This window comes from Felis catus, chromosome C1 (assembly GCF_018350175.1).
Source record: "Felis catus isolate Fca126 chromosome C1, F.catus_Fca126_mat1.0, whole genome shotgun sequence".
Classification (NCBI taxonomy): Eukaryota; Metazoa; Chordata; class Mammalia; order Carnivora; family Felidae; genus Felis; species Felis catus.
In genome coordinates, this window is record NC_058375.1 from 99,619,084 (window position 1) to 99,631,445 (window position 12,362).

A 12,362-nucleotide genomic window follows, 5' to 3' on the forward strand; every position below is an offset into this window, starting at 1 on the left:
TGCTGCAGAGGCCCTCCGCCTCTGTTCCTGCTGTTCCTTCTCCACTTCTCCGCCAGTTTCCTCCCACCCCATCCTGTCCCACCCCGCTAAAAAGGAAAGCTAGGCTCACAAGTTCCATTCCGAAACCGCCTCTGAGGACTCCGGGTGTATTGTGTGTTGCACGGACCTAGAGGCCGCGTAGCCTTTTAGGATACGTTCTCAGCAGATGACAGTCAAGTGTCGAGAAAGTGTGTTTTTTTTTGTTTTTTGTTTTTTTTTAAGTCATCGTTTGTACAAAGGCACGCTTTAGGCTGTGGGGCAGGATGTGGCGGTGAAGGCTGCAATTCTTGACCCTGGAGCCCAGCAGGCCAAAGTCAGGAGCAGAACTCCAGACCCCCAGGGCACAGTGTCACAGAGCAAGAGAGGCTGTTAAGGGGTGGGGGGGTGGGGGGTGGAGAAAGAAGGACCGTGTACTCCAGTAACTGTAAACAGCCATATTTTCAACATAATTTACTACAGGTCTCTGAAGTGTATATAAAACATTTTAGTGCAACATTTTACAAATAGTTTTCCTTTAAAAAAACAAACAAACAAAAACAAATCAACAGCTCTCTACATCATGCATGGGTAGTTTTCTTACCCCACCTGTTTTTTTCAACAAAAAACGCAGAGAAACCATTGTTTGAAAAGAATATGAAAACCTGCTACAGAAACACCCTGATGAAAGAGGGTGCGGGTCGTATCGGTGTCCGGAATGGGCCTAGCACAGTGTAGTTTTTCATTAATGCAACATTGTAGCCGTAGGTAAATACGTCCAGAGAACCAGTTGGCAATTTTTCCTCTCCTGGTCCAATGCCCCGAGCTCCGGCAGGCCATGTGCAATGAGGTCTCCCAGCCACTGGAGGGCACCATTACCGCTCATCTGACACCACACACATTTCCATAGAAATGGCCAAACAAGGTCCTGGGGATCTTCACAGAAAGCTGAAAAGCTCACCCTTTGATGGTATCCCCCAGCCCAACAGAAAATACACACGGGAAAAAAAAATTACTAAAATACTGGCTTCGGTTTCTTTTCTTCCTTTCAAATTTCCTGTAACCGCTCCACATCTTTAATTGCGTGCATCACCTACTTTTCTATACCTGTGGGCAAGCTGGGCTCTTAGTAGTTACACAGCCAGTCCCAGCCCTCCGGCATCTTTCCCTTCACACAGAGGAAAGCCGGGCATCTTCCCTCAAGCACTCAGGCTACAAGGCAGGGGCCGATTTCCCACAGAAAGCCCACGCGCCTGTAATGAAGAAATGGGGCAAAGGACTGCCTCCTTCCCTCACCCCTGAGCCTGACTGTAGCCCCAAAGCGTTGCTGCAGCATACATAATACATGGAAATGAGCGTGTTAGGGATTAAGGTGTGGTGCCTACACAGGGTCTCAGAGGACAGTACTGGTGTGCGGGGAGGAAGAGGAGACCGGTCTACTACATAAGCCAGTCCGTCACCTTGCTTCCCCTGGGCTGTGGCACAGCAAGGCGTCTGCTGAAAACCCAGGCCACCACCTGCGCACCCAAAGACCCTGATGCGGATGGGCACCCACACGGCCTCTCGTGGAGTCTGTTGCGTCTCAGGACAGACAACAATCCCTCTGCTCAGACTTCGCTCCGGAATCCCCGGTGGCTTTTTCTAAGCAGGGTGTACCCTTGGGGTTCAAGATGCAAGTTCCCGGAGGAAAGGGGATGGTGCTCTTGGCCAGCAAAATATAGGAAAGTCAGGGCACGCTTCTCCCCTGGGGTGAGCAAAAGGGCACAGGAGCGGGGGGGGGGGTGTGCGGGTGCTAAGCACCCTGCTCCATAGTGTGAACGAACAGGGCGACTGGGGCCTTGTTGGGCTCTAATGGGCATTCGAATAAAAAGCCACCGTAACCGTGAACAACCAAATCACCTAAGACCACAAACAAGATCTAAGAAGGGGAAGGGCAAAACCCTGCACCGGCATGAGGTGACTCTAAGCCGAGAATAGGTGGTCTGCAAGGGTTACAGACGGGCTGTGTCTGGACCTCTCCTAGGCAGATACTCTTACGGCAGTGAGACACATGGAGAGAGAAATGGTGAATGAGAAAGACACCGTTACCTTGGAGGGAAATCTAGTTGGAAGGAAGAAGAAAAACCTAGTCTTCGTATCTCCAGGGTGGTGGTGATCTCTCCCCTGGTCTCCAACTTCCAGGCTCTGGAAACCACCGCCCTCCCACCACCGACTCCTGGAGGAACTCAGCGGTCTGCCGGGCCCCGTGCCCTCCGGTGTAGGGTGCATACGGTGGCTGCTTGGGCCCTGTGTGTTCAGTTCAGCACGGCCCGCTTTTCAGGCTCACTGGCCACTTTCCTTTAAGAGTGTGGCAAAGCACCTTAAAATAGAAGCCCACCCACGCACAGTTACCAGTTCGAGGCCGCTCCTGCGAAACAGATCAAGCCAACAACTAGCCTTGTTTCCTTCCTTCACTAATCACTGGCTTTGATCAATCTGAAAGTCAGTGGCTGCTAAATGCAGCCTTCTGTCCAGGTTAGCCAGCAAAGCGTGTGCTGTTTGGGGCTTTCGACTTGTTCTCCAACAAAGTTGTGGTTTTTTTTTTTTTTTAATATATAATTTTTTGGCAAGGTTGGAACGAAGCCTACTTTTGCTTCCCTGACAGTCCGGTCGGGCATCGTCTACTCTAATGGGGTTATGCAGGATTCCTCCCGTACGTACACAGTTCTTTGAAGCAAAATTCAATGCTTTCATCTTGACTACAAAGTGGTTCCAACAACTCCAGCTGAGGGAAAAGATAAGATACAAATTGGGCCCGCATGACACATAATTTTCAAGTCTCGTTAAGAAAGTAAAAAACGTTTGGGCATGTTTCTGATCCGTGAGTAGTATTTTCAAGTATGCAGAAACAAAGAGTCCTGGAAGAGATTCCTTTGCACCAAAAAGTCCGTCCTCCCTTTGGCCATCGGCAGTATGTTACGAGAAATTCGTCCGAAACGTTACGGAACCCAAGAAGGGTAAACCGGAGGGATTTAAAAAGAGTCCCTTACAAAGAATAAGAACCCCTGTAACATCTATCTGAGAATACGATATAAATCAGTGAGTAGATGTGGCATCTGGAGCTACTCACTACATTACCAAAAACAAAAACAAGAAGCCTAATTCTGCAGGATAAGGACATCTGCTCCAAAACAGCTAACCGACCACGACTGCCACCTAGAGGCGGTCTGTCTCTGTGCCGGATCCGGGACTTGGAACGTTGCTCAAGTCTGACTATTGGCTGTCAGGAGAGCACTCCAAGGGTTGCAGTGCCGTCTGCGCGCCGTCCGATCACAGAGCAAGAGGCAGGAAGGGAGACTGTCAGCTCCTCCGCGGCTGAGGGCCGCTGCGGTCCCCTTAGTCTATGGCTCCTGGGTGGATACTGAGCACAGGGGGCTCCAGGCATGTGGGGGAGTAGTTGAGGTGTGGTTCTTTGATCCACAACAGGGGCACCCCATTCTTCCCGTCGGAGCTCTTGCTGGAGTTACGGCTCTTGAAGCGCACCAGCAGGATGGTGATGATGAGGATGCCGAAGATGGGGAAGGGGTAGAAGAAGACAAAGTAGAAGAGTGCGTCGTTGGAGCAGATGATGGACTGCAGGGTGGAACCTGAAACAGAGGCAGGACAGTGAGGGCGGGGAGCCTGGACCGCCCGCCTCTGCGCCTCAAGACCTGGCCCAGCCCACCCGCAACCCCCGCGCCCACCCTGTCCTTCCCTTGCCGCTGCCAGGGGTGGGGGGACCACCCTCCTGGCCGGGTTCTCACAGCGGCGCCTCCTTCCACTCACAGCTGGAAGTTCATTCAAAGCGGTACCCCCATTTCTCACCGGGAGCCAGGACTGCGGCTTGGAAAGTCACATAAGAAAATGTAGTTTATTGACCGTGAACCCAGCTGCCCCTACAAGAAGATGCTGACTGCACCGAGTCCGCACCTCCTGCCCAGTGGTGTTTCCCATGTCCCTTGGCACCGAGCTCTGCTCCAAGTGGGTTTCTCTGGGAAGCGACACATTCTCTCCCCGCCAGCTTCTCAGAGCAGTTTTACCAGAGACGATGGTTACTTGAGTAACCGTAGCAGTGGTTAACGTTATCAACTGAAATGCCATTACGGACCATTTACAAGTGTCCAAAAGTGTGTCTGTGGCTACAGAATTCATTCTGGATATGGAAGAGGATGAAACCGGCCCCCCCCCTCTTCCCAGACCCACGAGGCCTCAGCAGGGGCCCAGCCCCTGGTAACCTGCCCTTTTCCCTGGAAAATAAGGCTGCTGGCTGATCACCACGTTCTACGAAACGTAATAAATAGGGGCATCCGCGGTGGGCAGACGGGTCTAAACACCTTCCCTTGTCCTTTTGGGTCATGCACTAGTTTGTCAGGGGTCTGAGTCTCATTTAGGCTTTTCTCTGCGTTCTTTTCTACTGCACAGCTGTTGTCATCAGTATTATGAAGAAAACTCAGCACATGCTTATTAGATTTCCACAGTACATGAAATCGCTGATAGTTCCCCGCTCCACCCACTTTTGACTTACAAAACCTCAATTTCATATGGTTCCATCTAATCAACAGGAGGTAGTCAAAGAAAAGAAAAAGCTGACAAAGCTCAAACATTCAAGTCAGAATTACCTAGTAAAATGCATTGGCTGAAACGGAAACGGAGTTACAGTTTCTAGCAGATTCTGTCTTTCTGCGTTCCAGGCTAATTCTACTGTAACAAACACCGCCTTCAGTCTGCCATGTCCCACGCTCTGACAAAAGGCAACTGTAAGAGTGCCCTGTTAGAACACATTATTCAGCACAGCCATTATTTCCTCTGGTCTCTGTCCATGGAGTTCCTTGATCGGGTGGGAAGTCCGAGTCCTGGACCAAGGGAGCAGGGCCGCCACTAAGCCCTTCCCAGATGCCCTGTGGCATCACCCACTGCCCTTCTACTAGTTGGTTCTCCCAACCATGCGACATCCCCCTAAACCTCGAAATCACCCTCCAAAATACACATGAGCCAAGAACACAGACCGTACTCAGGCTTCATTGTTTGTTTGTTGTTTTTTTTCTCCCTTCTTATGAGTCTGAAACATGGTAACTGGCTAAAGAGGGACCAGGCTGGCTACGGAGCCACCAGTAACACCTACCAATATACTTGGACGATGAGCTCTCACTAAAATAGAATCTGGTGGGACATCAGGCTTGTGATCACTTTAATTCCTACCCACGTGGGGCAGTCAAGGGTCAATTCCACAAACTGGTGTTTCAAAGCCGAAATGCCTGGGACAGGTGGGAAAACCACTTACTGAGCCATAATCGAGCTCTGATTTCATTCTTCCAGACCGCTGGAATCAACAGTTGGAACCAGCAGGGACCTCCTTCCCCTGTAACCTGGGAAAACTCACTTGTGTCCAGAACACGGATGCCGATGGGGGCCGACTCCTCCTCCGTCAGCCGGTACCATTCCTTCTGGGGGCCGGGCAACCACTCCTCCACGCGGCACGAGTAGTTCCCCGTGTCCCGAGGGCTGGCCTGCAGCACGGTGAGCCGGTAGAGCAAGGGGGAGAGCCTCTGGAAGCGAAGCCGGCCCTCCCACGGGCTGCCTTCTGGGCCAAAGACAGCATCCGGGCCCACGCTCAGCAGGGCCGTCCGCTCTGTGAGGTCCTCTTCTTCCTCCTCGTCCCCCTCCTCCTCCTCCTGTTCTCCCAGGCCAGGGCCTCCCCTTTCCACTCCAGCTTTAGTCCTCAGAGAATACCAGGCCACGGCAAAGCGGGAGTCCTGACTTGATCGAGAAACGATGCTACAGTCCAGCTGGAAAGCTGCCTTCTCGGACACCGTGGCATTGGGGACCACCGTGTCCACCTGCAGGGCGGCGTCTGGGGGAGGTGAGGGGCAAAAAAGGAGGAAGAGGCTGTTTTAGTTTCTCTGCTCAAAACAACCCGTGTGTCCATCACCAAATACACTCTAGTAACACAGTAACATACAATACACACCTACTACTGGAAGGAGTAAGGCAGTAGTACGTGGCAGAGATGAGGAAGGGCCCAAGGAAGATGGCTAGACTACAGGAGAGCTGTGCACCCTGTGTGCCACTGTATGCCGAAGAAAATGTGTGTTGTTCGGACACGTGGATTTGGTTACATTTGCACAAAATATCTGTGGAAGAACTCACAAGAGGTGGGTAACACGGCTGCTCATGGGAATCCGGGAAGGGACACTTACTTTCACTGTAACCTCTTGCAGTGGCTGAAGGGTCCCCCCACCCCCAAGATTCATGCCTATCTGGAACTTCAGAATGTGACCTTATTTGGAAATAAAGTCTTTGCAGGTGTGATGAACTCCTACTGGATTTAGGGTGGGCACTACATGCAACGACCGGTGTCCTGATGAGAAGGGGCCACACAGAGAGAAGGCCGTGGGAACTGGGGCAATGCAGCCACAAGCCAGGGAATACTTGGGACCACAGAGAAACTGGAAGAGGCAAGGAAGGATTCTTCCCTAGAAACTTCAGCGGGGGAAGCCTGGCCCTGCTGATAATTTGCTCCTAGACCACTAGCCTCCAGAACCATCAGACAATAAATTTTTGTTGTTTTAAGCTACGAAGCTTGCGCTAATTTGTTATGGCAACCCTGGACAAGGAATTCACCCTTCAGCAGTTCTGGAGTTTAAACTGTGTGCGTGTAGATGGTTACCTATGCCCCAGGGAACCGAGGAGGTAAGTATTCTCCAAGGACTGAAGTCCAGCCATACACAACAGACCCGAAAGTGCCCCTCACCTTGAGCACAGACCCCAGAAGGATGTCCCGGACAGCATCTTCCCGACAGAGATTGGAGACACAAAACAGCCATGGAGAGGTTACCCAAGCAGGTGAGTCAGACCTCACAGACACCACCGGGCAACTATAATCTCTATCTTCATTTTGCTGCCTCCCCCCTGCCTTTGTTTGGCTCACTGGGGGTAGGTACTCAACAAATAATCCGTTCCCTCCCTCCTAAATGGCCTGTTTGGCCCTGTTGATGAAGTGCTCGCAAAACATGCCAACATAACAGCCACAAAAGCAGAGATACCAAATCGGATTCTGCTTGGATAAAGACCAAATAGGACCACTTCCCAGGTACTGTCCTGGGCTTTCAATGAATTGGCTTCATGTCGCTCACAGGTGAACACAAAGCTGGGCGCCCCCACCTTTGTGGGGCTCTGCCAAGCCCCCGTACACCCCCATTCAGAATCTTGGTGTGCGTCACGGGCACCTGAAAGCTCAGGACCTGGGTACAGGTGGTGGGAAGAGTGCCTCGGCCCAGCACCGGTGGGGGAGAACACGCTGGAAGGCAACGTGGCAGGGTGGAGAATCCCCTATCATAGAGACTCCTGCTCCCTTGCACATCGGTTTATCCTTGCAGAGATCACAGCTGACTGTGTCCCGAGCCATCAGAGAGGAATCCTACAGATTAAGGCACATCCTAGGGCACCTTCGCCCTGCAGAGCCTACCAAGCTGGTGTCCCAAAGCTCCCAGCGGCTGGCCAATGTGATGCCACGCAATGGCAAGATGGCAGAGACCCCGGAAGGGCCTCTTCCCCACCTACTCTCCCTTTGCTTTCTTCTCGTCTGAATGCTTACAATGTAAGCATTCACTTTTTTTTTTAAGTTTATGTATTTATTTTGAAAGAGAGAGAGCAAGCCTGAGTGGGGGAGGAGCAGAGAGAGACAGAGGGAGGGAGAGAATCCCAAGCAGGCTCCGCAATGAACAGGGGTTTGAACTCAAGAACGATGAGACCATGACCTGAGCAGAAACCAAGAGTCAGGCGCCTGACTGAGCCACGCAGGTGCCCCGGCGCTTAACTTTTCATGTAAATTTCCTGGCTCCTTCGCATGCTTAGTGATGACTCAATACAAGTGTTTTGAATGAAACAGGCCCACTTTCCCGTGTCCTCCCCCCACTCCCTGTAGCATGTCTCTCACTAATGTGGTGGCCCGTGTCCGTCCCCTTCTGCCAGAGGCCAAACCATCTCCCTGTGCAGACTTTAGCACTCTTTCCTGCTTCAGGTGTAAGCCACAAGAAAGAAGGGTGCTTCTCCCCCTCCCCTGTAGGTTAAGCTGCAATGCAGTGGGCAGTCCAGAAATGTCTGTCTGCCCCTGGGCCACCTGGAGCCCTGGTTTGCCAACATGCAAGTGGGCGAGCCTCCAGGGAGAAGAGCACACTCAGATGCCACGTCTCTGCCAATTTACCTTTGGAAGAAGACACGCGGCAGTTTCTAAGCAAGGCGAAAAGAGAAAACACATAAGCTCATGGCAAATAGGAGTAACCCCAGGCAGGGGTGATTTCCTGTCCAGCTTCGGCAAGACACAGAGCAGAGAGATAATGCCCTTTCCTGTAACAAAGGGCACGTTCACTCTCGAAGTGTGTGTTCCATGACGCATGGGGTGAGCACAGCTGTGAGGCCCCCGTGTCCCACCAAGGCAGACAGCCGCTCCACGGAGGTGTGGAAACATGACGAATGCTCCCACCAGACCACCAACAGAGGCCCTGGGATGCTCAGAAAATGGGCAAGACGGAGCGTTCGCACTGGCCCAGCCACAAAGTTCATTCCTGCCCCACGTCCGCTGCGGGGGGAGGCACTGACTTTTCGCTCTGACTTGAATGAGGAGGTGATATTGCAGAGGACACAGGAATCCTGCTCACCTCTGCTTTAATTATGGGTTTAAATGTGTAACGATCATTATACCGAGTAATTATGTGCATTTAGCCACTTTAGGAACAACGGTAAGGACAAGAAAAGCCACACAGCGCAGTCAGAACAGTCGTCGGCACCAATAAAATTATTAGGAAGTGAAAGACTAAATTTCATCATTTTCTATTTAAAGCACATGAATCCATTGTTTTCCACTGAAAACCTACAAGCCCAATTTTCTGAACCGCACGACTACTGTTTCAAAAGTTTTTGCATATCTACCACCTCCTGAATCTGAATGTATTCTTTAAAGAGAAAATATTCTGTGTTCTGCAACAAGTGAAAAATGTTACTCTAGCGAAGAGACAGGATCACCTTAGGCCAAAGCCAGATGTGCAATTTCCCATTTGCTTAGGGGGAAAAAAATCTGAGACAATTGTAAACGCAAAATGTAAATGCTCCTATGTTTAACCGCAAACAACGTATTTTGCGCAGCGCACAAAGTAGGACACTCACGAGGGGAAACGCCCAAAGCAGTGAGGGCCTGGGGATGTGAAGCCTCACCTGGCCGCATGACAGTAACAGCCATCTGGCCGGCAGTGTCCTCTGCCCGCTTATACCACACGCCACTGGGGCTGGGGAGCCACTCCTCCACGTGGCAGCTGTAGGTCCCGCTGTCCTGCACCGCCACGTTCTGGATGAACAGCCGATACACGCCAGACGAAGGACTCTCCAGATGCAGCCGCCCCTTCAGGTTGTTTTTGGCCGCCTGCTCTCCATAGTGGAAGGTGGCCTCGCGGCTCAGGCGGGCCACAGTCTCCCGCTCCGGGTGGTTGGGCTTCCACACAAACCACTCGACCACGAGCTGGGACGCAGCGCTGGTGCGGTTCAGCACCACACACTCCAGCTGCACCTGCTGCGTCTCCAGGACCGACAGATTCCCCTGCGCTTGGCTGAGCTTCAGGCGGCTGTCTGGAAAGGGGAGGAAAGACACATTAGCAGCGAGGCACAACAGGTGCTCGCATGCACGTTTTGCAAACGCAGGCCGACGGCTGCCCTCCCCGTGCTAAAGGGCAGCGGCACACTCCATCAGCAGAAACACTTCCGGGTGGAGCGCCCTACACATAACGCGTTCCTGGATCGCGTGTCCGAGTGCCCAGACTGTCAGCAGTTCATGGTAACAGCTGTCCCCCAATTTATATCTCGTTGATTCAGATGCACAGAGGAGGACAAGCATGAGCTATGGATGCCTCCACACCCAGTGACAGCAGACCATAAGCATACAGCTGACCAGAGGGGTGGCTGCGAAGGGACAGGCAGGAAAGGGCGTGCTGAGACCCCCTTTCAAGCCCAGAGCAAATTTTAAAAACTGACCACAGGATGGCTAGAATACACCGGACTGTCCACCACCAAAGAACTACAGAGGAAGCAGTTTAAATATGTCCCCGAGTTGGCCTTAGGAACCGCAGTCCTTGCTTTCTCGGGTTCCCTCTCGAGGTGGGAACAGAACTGATCTGACATTAGTGAAGAAAAGCCCGATATAGATGGAACCCGTGACTTGACAGCTCAGCCCATCAGATCCTCCTCTAGAGAGAAAAGTGTCGTTAATGATGGTACACCCAGATGACAGGCGTGTAATTTCATAAAAGGTCCTAATGAGTCTATCTGGACCAGAGAGATCAAACAGCTACAGAACTGCAGGAACACCTGGGGAGGGAGACCTTTGGAGTGACATTTGAAGAGGGAGAGGGCCGCGCACCGTCACGTTTTACTTTTTACATTTCAAAACTTCCCGAGTATTTTACAATGGAAGGCAATACCCTTTGGTATTAAAAGGTCAAAAATTAAAAATAACAGAAAAACTGTTTTAAATAACTGGTCTCCCCAGAATATACATATACGTGTGTGTGTGTGTGTGTGTGTGTGTGTGTGTGTGTGAAGATGTTAACTCTAGTTGTCCTGGGTTGAAAGATTATTTTCTTCTTTGTGTTTTCCAAACGCTCTAGAAGCATATTCTTTCTCATCAGCAAAAAAAAAAAAAAAAAAAAAGGAGAGGGGTGGTGTGTAGAGAAAGGAGAAGCAGAGGAAGGAAAAAAAAAAAAGAAACGAAAACTCTCAACTGAAAAGGAGGAACGTGTTGTTTCAATCAGGGTCGTGTGCGTTTTCTGTTTATGGTGTTAATATTCCCCAGAGATGGCTCTCCCTACACGGATTTTGACAAACATCCTTCCTGCCCCAGTGAGCTCACTGTGGGTCTGTAGTCTCAGATGGGGAGAGTCCCTCAATAAATTTAGGATCCACCAAGATTCTCTTAGTTTCTGCACAAACAAGTGAAGGGAAAGGATGACACATCTGGTGGGCGGGGGGATCATGTCCTCCCACCAGACAAAGTGACCAGAACTGAAAACAGGAAGAACAGAAACCTAAGAGAACCCGTGTAGGCCAAATGACAAATGCCAGTTTTCAAAAGTCCCAAGGACTGGCCTGAGGTCTCTGGAAATACCAAGAGGGACCAGGCAGACCAGAGCTTCCTCTGCAATACATCAGCAGAAGGGTTCCCGAAAGTGCCACTGAGGGGGGTGACAATTTGCACTGGGGCAGTCTTAGCAATACAACATCTGGAGGGAAAAGAGGGGCCAGGCCACGTCCAGGCCTCTGCATCTGGTCCTATGTGCTGTCTGAACAAGTGTTTATTGAGGCTTCCTGGGAGACAAGCCATGGGAACAGAAAGGTAAAAAATACACACACACACACACACACGCACATGCACACTTCTATATATAACACATATTTCATGATGAGTGAATTTCCATATGTATAAATACGAATAAGCAGTTTATAATTCCTTACATATGAATAAGTAAAGAAACAGAATGCCAGGTGGGGGTGTGTGCTAGGCAGGGGACAGAGAAAGGGGTACAAAGTGACTAGGATGCTATTTTAGTTAAAATGAGCTAGAAACACCTCTCTGAGGAAGAATGAGATAAATGAAGATCTATGGTCAACCTGTCCCAGGCTAAGAGAACAGTAACTACAAAGGCCCTGGGGCGTCCAAGGAAAGCAGCCATCTGTTCCTTATTCAATCAATATTTATTAACGGCACCATGCCAGTGGCTGAAAATACAAAGACACAGCCCTGTCCTCAAAGTGCTTAGAGTAGAAAAGAATTGCAAACAAATAATTGTTACATTAGGTATTTTATAACGAAAAAGGAACCTCTGGCGATATGGGAGAAAGCATGGAAGGCTTCCTGGAGGTGATGTCGAGTGAAGTCTTGGGTATGGGGTAGAGACAGGGGAGAGGCAGTGGGAGAGGGGTGTTCCAGGCAGACAGGACAGCATATAAACGAATGCATGGAGATGGGACTTAGGGTAGCACCCCCGCCCATCAGGAAGGACAGGCAGCGACAACGAATCACAGGCCACGCAGGTATGAGGGATGGACAGGGAGCTTAAGGCTACATCAGGTGGGGCTTAGAGCTCTTTAACAAGGGGAAAGGGAGACTGATGGGGCACCCTTCACATGTGAAAAGATACGACCCAAAGTTATCCTGGGCTGTTCCAGGGGCAGACCTAAACCTGGAGGGAAATTACATGGAGGGGGGTTTTCCTCCCATGAGGCCTGCGGATGTAGAAAGCTCCCCCCACCCCGGGAAGCATTCCGGCAGAGGTCAGGTGCCGGCC

General features: G+C 51.0%; 1 protein-coding gene across 6 annotated transcripts in view; it reads right to left on the reverse strand.

The window, feature by feature from the left end:
- Positions 1 to 474: 474 nt before the first annotated feature.
- The window catches only part of IGSF3 (immunoglobulin superfamily member 3), a 93,496-nt gene continuing 81,608 nt past the window's right edge, over positions 475 to 12,362 (reverse strand). For all 6 annotated transcript variants that reach the window (XM_023259039.2, XM_023259038.2, XM_023259037.2 and 3 more), the window contains 3 exons: positions 9,244 to 9,651; positions 5,414 to 5,884; positions 475 to 3,641 (listed from right to left, as the gene is read on the reverse strand). In XM_023259039.2, the coding sequence (XP_023114807.2) occupies positions 3,391 to 3,641; positions 5,414 to 5,884; positions 9,244 to 9,651 (1,130 nt within the window). In that variant the 3' untranslated portion in view covers positions 475 to 3,390. The remainder of the gene's footprint in view (positions 3,642 to 5,413; positions 5,885 to 9,243; positions 9,652 to 12,362) is intronic.